Here is an 8,207-nt window from a genome sequence, read left to right on the forward strand (position 1 = left end):
GATGTGGAGCAACTTGCTTAGAGGGAGAAGGGAGGAGATTTATAGTCGGGATTTAGAGCTCCATCGAGCCCTAGAAGCGTTGTTCAGATTGGACTCGAGGAGAGGTGGACTCCATCAGGAGTCCTCTTCTATCTCACATGCCCAACACGTGAGGTTCATTTTTTTCTTTTCCTGCTTTAAGATTCATGTGAAAAAAATTAAAGGGTCTGGGTAAGGCTGGAAATGGGCTCGGGCTGACCTGATGGGCTTCGGACCAGCCCGACTATGGGTCAGGCTTCGGGCTAGGCCTGAACATAATCAGATCGAGTTTGGGCTGAGATATAGAGCTCATTTTATTTTTGGGCCGGGCTTGGGCCTACCATTGGCCCGGCCTAGGCCCCACCCGAGCTCGATTACAAGCCCGATTTTAGCTCAAAATTAAGGTCCAAGTCAAGATCTAAATATTAAAGATGGCTAAGCTTAACCACCTAAGTTAAATTAGACTTGGCATTGGGTTTGACTCAGATGAGCTCGAAATAACCCTAACTCTTGCGCTTCTCATTTCACGGCACCAGCACTGCTGTTCTTCGTCTTCCTCAAATTTAGGCAAACCATCACCGCCTTCGCCCTAACCCTCCGGTCTCCCCCATCGCTGCCTTTGATCTCCCCCATCATCGTCTTCATCCTAGCCCTCGTCTGTCTGCCACCGCCTTTGTCTATCTGCCATCTTCCAGCCTTCCCCCATCTCACCTTCACCCATCCGCCTCCTTCGATCTCCCCCATCACTGTCTTCACCCTAGCCCTCATCTGTCTACCGCCACTTTCGTCTATCCGCCATCTTCCGATCTTCCCCCATCTCGCCTTCGTCCATCTACCGCTGTGCATTCATCTCTGGTGGGTTTCGTGGTGGTGCTAGGGGATGCGTTGGGGAGGAGGGTTTTGTGCCCTGTGCCAGATCGTCGTCGATGCGGAGGAGCCACTGATAATCCCAAACTTCTTCAAGGATCTGGAGGTGTCAGGGTGGATTCTGGTGAGGGTTCCGGCATACGAGACTTGGTGGTGGAAGAGCTGATGAAGGGGTTCTATGGATGAGATAATGTTCGGAGGTGGAGGGGCCGTTGAAGGGTTCTCAAGAAGCAACAGGGTGGATAACTTGGGCCAGTCCAATTGAGTTCGGGCTGGACTTGGGCTTGGACACAGGTCAGGCTTGGGCCTGAATGTTTTAAAAAAAAATTCAGACCTAATTTCGGCCCGAAGCTCGAAAAATATTTCAGGCTGAGCTCGAGTAGAGGTGTGACCCGGCCCGGCCCGGCCCGGCCCATTTCTAGCTCTAGGTCTGAGTCCTTATAGAACATGCAAGAACGTGAGCTAATAATTGAATACAATGGTATCTGAAATTTTAATCTCTCACTGGTGCACGGGAGGATTAGCTCCTTTTACATCGAGAAGAAAAAGACATTTTGATTTTTGAACAGCTTGTTCTATCACACATGGAAGAGATGAAATCCCATAGCATATAAAAGACGAAACTGTTCCATTGCATATAATAGTTTGTTGTTCATTAATGTTTAATCACGAAGGTTTGAGCGGAAGGGGAACAATTTTATTCAACACAAACGGCAAACCATAAATAAAGTACACATGAACATTAGCAATATGCATGTGCTACCGTCAAGAAAATCACATGAATACTAGCTCACGACAAATCAAGAAATCGAAAACTAAGACTCAAGATGCTGAAGCAAGAGGGTAATTACCACCAAGTACAGTCACGCAAAGAAACTCTCCCAGCATTAGAAACCGAGTCAGATATCATACTATGATGATGTAAGGAACATGACTTATTGCTGCCAAATCCTGGCCATCATTTTCTCGAACTCTATCACGAAATGCTGCGGGCATACCCACCAGCTCCAGCTTCTTAAGGGTCGTGACATATCTTAGTCCTTGTGGAAGCATCTTCAGTTCCTCACATCGAGCAATAGACAAGTGGATGAGAACAGGCATCGCCCCCTCTTCCACCCTCCAATTTTCCAGTGGCCTCAGACATTTGAGCTGCAACTGTTGCAGCTGCAAGAAGCCACCTGCAGAGCAAACCATCTCTCTCCCTGCATATGCCCCATGCAGCAATCTAAGAACTCTAAGGTTTTGCAGCTTCTCCAGGGTTTCCATTGGGTCCACTTCTAGAGCCGATATCTGCAATGTGAGCTTGGTGAGGTTTTGAGGGAATTCATTGCTGTTGGGTAATTGTTGCCTCTTTGACAAACGTCCACTTAGATACAAAACATGAAGGTGCTCATGTCCTGATAAGGCCGGAATGATGTCCGTAGGGATCGGATTTCCGGTGAGTTTAAATGAAACTAGAGAACTTAGGTTCTTGAGTGACTTGGACAGCATCGTTCCATTTGAATCTGAAACTCCAAGTATCCCAAGGTTCCGAAGATTAGTCAGTTGCGGCAGTTGCTCCTCAATCCATAGTCCACAACGTACCCCCTTCAAGGTCTGCAGATTCTTTACAGCACTGATCCTTTGTGGGCTCGCACTTGCCCAAGTAAAGTATGCGTGCCTGAGTGTACGAATCGTCCAAAATGCATCGGGCAAAGACTTGACACGAGTCCACCTTACATCAAAAGTTTGTAAATAGCAAAGATCTCCTATGGATGGTGGAATCTTTGACACCCCGGAGTTTCTCAGGCCCAAATATCTCAAATGGATTATGCTTTTGATTTCCTTGGGCAGCTTCCGGAGTGGAGCCCCTTCCAGATCAATCACTCTCAGCAACTTCAGATTGTGTAGCCTCAGCATTACAGGATCATAGCTTTCATACACATTGAAGCCTAAGAGAGTGCGCAGGAATTTAGAAGAAGAATTAAGAGACTCCAGTACATCGGCACCGTAGTGGAATAAAGCCACACGGCGTGAAGCACTTGTGGTTGTCTGATCTTCAGTGCTATAAACGTCCAGAAATCGAGCCTCTTTTGCTTCCAATATGCACAATTCACGCAGGAGATCATGAACACGGAAGGTCTTAACACCCCCGTCAGACCTCCTTTTCACAACTTGAACCATGCACCTCTGGACTAACTCTTCCAAGTAATCTGCCGCTGTTTCATCGGAAGTTTCCCTCTCTCTTGCCGGAATGAAGCCTTCTGCAGTCCATAACCTAATCAGTTTTGTAGCACTGATCTCTGAGTCCTTGGGGAAACAACCAAGATAGAGAAAGCATGATTTCAGGTCATATGGTAAACCTTCATAGCTCAAAGCCAGTATGTCTAAGCATTGTTTGCCATCTTTATCTGCCTCCCATTTCAAGCTCTTCTTCACTTTTGACCATTCAATAGGATTTTTTTCTTTTTTCGATAGCATGCCTCCTAGCACAACAAGAGCAAGAGGTAAACCACCACATCTTTTCACTAATTTTCGACCCAACTTCTCCAAGTTGTCAGGGAAGCTCGTTTTAACATCTTGATTTGGAAAAACCTTCCTAAGAAAGAGGTCCCAGCTCTCCTGTCCATCTAGAAACCTTAACTTATAGGGTGGGGTATCTGGATCAGCAGATTTGGCAACATCTATGAAGCGTGAAGTGAAAATGATTCTGCTTCCATTCTTCGCATCTGGAAAAGCTGACGCAATTTTTTTCCACATTTCTGGACTCCATATATCATCCATTACGATCAAATATCTCTTGTCTTTCAAGAACTCATGCAGCTTTTCTTTTAAGTCATCTTCATGCATCCTATCCATTGTTTCCTCTAAAATTCCTATAACTTTCCTCATGACGTTCTTCAAAATGTCTTTCACATTATAATCCTGAGAAACTGATATCCACGCATATTTCGCAAAGTTTCTCTTGATTTCGCTCGTATTGTAAACCTTTTTAGCAAGTGTAGTCTTGCCCTGGCCACCCATTCCAACTATCGAGATCACGCAACGCCGTGTATTTTTTGGATCGAGTAATTGCTCTGCAATTGCTTTCCTATCATCCTCGAAACCTACAACATGTGAATCATCATCATGTGGTAATATCCGCCGCCGTGCTTGCACACTCTCCTCTGCATAGCTACTCCCACTTTCACCTATATTGGCGATGCCATATCGAGCTCTACGATCAGAGATGTCAAGGATCCTTGCCTTTATCTCTGAAATATCTAAGCCAGTTCCATAACAAGCTATTAATTCACCCAAGGTAAGGGCATACCTATTGACGGGGCCCATGAAGCCTCTGCGCCGCCGCCGTCTCTCAATCTTGAGCATAAATGTTTCGATGATGTCCTCAGCCTGGTAAGCAACATCTCTGACATCTCTCACCCAGTTCTTCACTCCCTCATCGCTCCGGTTCTCTTTGCGGTCAGCGTCCTCCAAGAAGCATTGAATTTGCCGCAATTCACCTTCTATCCACTCGACTTGATCACGGACTCGATACAAGAATTGGGCTTCTTGGACTAGGAAGTCTCCAAGTTTTCGCACCACAACAGAAACAATTGCCTGGGCCATTTCTGCTCTCAGTTTTCCTTCCCAAGAGGAAGTGAGATTTTGGCTTCAGAAACACATCCAGATTTGCAAGATCTATGTGCTCGAGGGGCATCCAACAACCATGATGCTGCTACAGTATAGATGCCTCTCCCCTGCAAGCCATTTGTCAAGTTATCCACAAAATTCAAAGATTCCCCCACCTATTTGATTGGACGTTCCATTTGTTTTGTCAACTAATAATGGAAAGAATTGATTATTTACAAAGACTTTTACCACAAAATTCAAAGTTCCGCCGCTTTATTTGGCCGGATGTTCCATTTCTTTTGTCAGCCAGCAAGGGGAAAAATTCTAGGTGCTAAGACTCGAACTAAGGGTACACGATCCCAAATCCTCTCATCTTTAACGCCTAGGCAACCCTTTGACACGATGTTTTTTTCTCGTTTTCTATAACAGCACCTGATATAATGTTATATTTACTTAAAGTTCATCTACAGTATTTCAAAAAATTCTTTTCATTTTTTGAGAGCTCCAATACTTTATGTTCATCGAGATCAACTTCGATGGTAGTATCAAAGAGAATAGAAGTGACTCAAGATACGTCATATGGGATCAAAAATCGAGGTTGCTTGCTGCGGGGGGCTCATCATTATTTGAGCCGTCCGTCTCTGACGCTGAGCTTCATACTGTATGGGCTAATGTGCTATGTGCGAGCCGATAGGATCATCATTAAGGGAGACTCCATAGCGATCATCGGCTGGATTAGGGGAGAGCCAAGTACCACGAGGCTCACCCACTCCTTGGAGACATCTGGAGGGCACTTGGTCAGTACACTGTGACATCTACTCAGTATGTGTTCTAGAAGGCCAACAGTGCAGTAGACTAGGTGGCTTCTTTCGTTGCTGACCATTCCAGCGATTGGAGTTGGTGTCCTGGTGATGTTTGCCTTTGGGGTTGGAGGATGTATTCTTTTTTGACTTCTTGAACTGTACTCACACCAGAGCTATATGATCACCCCAACCAAAAAAAAAAAAAAAAAAAAAAAAGACCATCTTGCTTCTTTCTTTTATATTTATAGCACCTATTTACATTTTTTATTTTATGGAGAATATGGCCATTTCAAATATCTTATAGTATTTAATATTTTAATACAAATATGGTTGGACTATGGATCCAATTCCTTGGTCAACTTGTCCCCTCTGCAAATATAATATTTACGAGTAATTCTTTGAGCATCGTGTGTGGTGCAATAAAATTAATGTGGAGTGCACCATCTAATTACATTAGAGCATATAGCATATTTAATGATGGAATAGATATTTAATATCACTCAATTTTTTCTTTCTCTAATTTTTTATGACAAAAATATCCTTCTTTCCATAGAATAAAGAAAAAATAGTATTATTACTTTCTGATGTCTTGCAGAATTTTTTATAGATATATATGACATCTTGAATAATATATATAACTTCCTATGTCTTTATGATATCTTAAACAATATATATGACTTTCTGATATTTCGTATGACTTCTTATGAATGTATATGACATTCTGATTAATATATGACTTTTTGTAAATATATATAATATCTTAAATAATATATATGACTTTCTAATACTTTATATAACTCTATATGATATATGATATCCTGAATAATATATATGACTTTTTGTGAATAGATATGATATCCTGAACAATATATATGGCTTTCTAATATCTTATATAACTTCCTGTGAATATATATGATATCATAAACAATATATATGACTTTCGATGTCTTTATATAATATCATATTGGTTATTATAATCAATAAAAAGTTATATAAAATATCTGAAAATCATATATATTGTTCAGGATATCATATACATTAACAAGAAGTTATATATGAAAGAATAGTACCCTACAAGTCAATCGCATGAATGATACGATGGGACTATAATCTTTCTATTCATTTGCATGATATTCATTATTTTATATTTATGAGGTATTGTGTTTCATCATCTGCTGTATCATATTATGTTTTAATTATGATTATGACGAACTCCATAAATTAAGATAATGATTTTAAGACCATAATGAGATCATGTCAGTGAAATCTAAAACTTTAATAGCTCCGGTCGAAAATATTTTCAGTCGTAGGATCATCGAGTTAGGAATCGATGATGTCGATAAAATTGGTACATCCTATGTATGCTCGATGGAGAGGATGATTGATCTTACAATCACTTATGTGATGATACTAATATAAAGATGTAGGTACTCATTAGAGAATGAGTTTACTGAACTGATCCACAGAGAGAATATCTGATGGAGCCTTATCAGTATGTCAAAAGATAGTTCTCTAATGGGAGTGGTGCAAGTGATCTTTAGATCTGAGATCACCATAATATCTTTTATATGTGGATCCATACTTTGATTCATATCCTAACATGATTCTTCAAGATATATGTGGGATATTCTGGATTTGGTGAAGTGTGCATAAAGGTTCTGAGTGATCAACAAGGAATCAGTCATTCCTTATAAGAGGAGAGAATATCTTATATGGTCTCATAGGATGATGACTCAGAGAGTCTCTGGCCAGAGTAGAGATGAACAATAGAAAAAATTTCTATTGGTTCATCAATCGAGTCATCATCATTAGATCGAGATATATATAAATAAGTATTTGGGCTTGACATATTTTCATATCCATAACTCATCTAGGATGTTATATGATTGAAGGATTGAATTATATGATAACTTACCATAGAAGAATATTTTTAGTATTTTTATCAAATTTCATATCTTCTGAATAGTCATGGCATGTTGCTAGACATCAATCTTGACTTGTGGACTCACAGAAATTAAAAAAATTTAATTTAAAAATTAATTAAAAAGTGTTGATACGTTTGGGCTAATCTAATCGAATTAATTTAGATCATGAGCCTGAGTCCATTGCTGGCTAGATATGGAATCTAATGGGTCACACACATTACAGTCCACTATTCAAAAGATTGTTTAGCATAAAAAATTAGAGGATCACTCCCAAATCATACAGAGAGACAGAGGCCTTTAGCAGACAAAAAGCGAAATTAGGAATCCACTATTCCAACAACCAAAGGTAGATATGAGGGGACTACTCCCAAATTATACAGAGAAAGAACCATTCCTGAATAAAATACAGGATCCTACAAACAAACATGCATTTTTAAATCAAGTTTTTAAATCCGTACCTCCCAACTTGCTATATAACTTTCGATCAACGATGGTGGGATTCTAAAAGGGAACAGATAGGTCTTCCCTTTTATCAACGAAGAGAAAAGCTTGTTGGATAAAGATGAGGTTGGCACCGTAGTGAACAAGCAAACTTCGAACACAGAGAAGATGGGGATCTAGGGTTTTGGATGGAGGTCATACAAAGCGAGGCAATCCGAATCACAAATAAACCTTTTCATTAATATTAGAAGCCACGTCAGCACCTTCTGACCACGTCAGCAAGTTTCACGCCACGTCAAAGCTCATTAGCGTGCACGTGGGGTCACGTGACAAACCGAACAAACAATGTTGAGCTTCGTTGGCCCATTTTCCTAAAATTGATCGATTTAGCCATTTTATTGACCAAATTGACAAGTTTGAAACTTTATTCACTCGATTGCTAGTATACTCAAACTTTATTGTACAAAAATATATTTTTTCCTATTAGTTATAACCTAAATTTGAATCGATCCGAACTCAGACCCGAACTGGATCCATTTTTCATAGATCGGGATCGAATTAT

The 8,207-nt window shown here is 40.6% G+C and overlaps 1 protein-coding gene across 4 annotated transcripts; it reads right to left on the minus strand.

Moving 5' to 3' along the window:
* Window positions 1–1,608: 1,608 nt before the first annotated feature.
* LOC105038971 (putative disease resistance protein At1g50180) lies at window positions 1,609–4,586 on the minus strand. 4 transcript variants are annotated; one of them, XM_019848771.2, is made up of 2 exons: window positions 4,178–4,586; window positions 1,609–4,081 (listed from the first exon to the last, which is right to left on the minus strand). In XM_019848771.2, exons 1-2 carry the CDS (start codon window positions 4,471–4,473, stop codon window positions 1,792–1,794), a joined length of 2,586 nt encoding a protein of 861 aa, XP_019704330.1. In that variant the 5' UTR covers window positions 4,474–4,586; the 3' UTR covers window positions 1,609–1,791. The 4 variants fall into 4 exon arrangements, with proteins under 4 accessions (XP_019704330.1, XP_073098925.1, XP_019704331.1 ...); XM_073242824.1 differs by having other exon boundaries at window positions 1,609–3,971; window positions 4,178–4,422; XM_019848772.3 differs by having other exon boundaries at window positions 1,609–4,055; window positions 4,178–4,422.
* Between the last annotated feature and the right edge of the window lie 3,621 nt (window positions 4,587–8,207).

Source organism: Elaeis guineensis, chromosome 1, assembly GCF_000442705.2.
Source record: "Elaeis guineensis isolate ETL-2024a chromosome 1, EG11, whole genome shotgun sequence".
NCBI lineage: Eukaryota > Viridiplantae > Streptophyta > Magnoliopsida > Arecales > Arecaceae > Elaeis > Elaeis guineensis.

What these genes read in the sequence shown, in the direction of transcription:
- LOC105038971 (XM_073242811.1), bottom strand. Translation starts at nt 4,473, where the DNA reads ATGGCCCAGGCAATTGTTTCTGTTGTGGTGCGAAAACTTGGAGACTTC.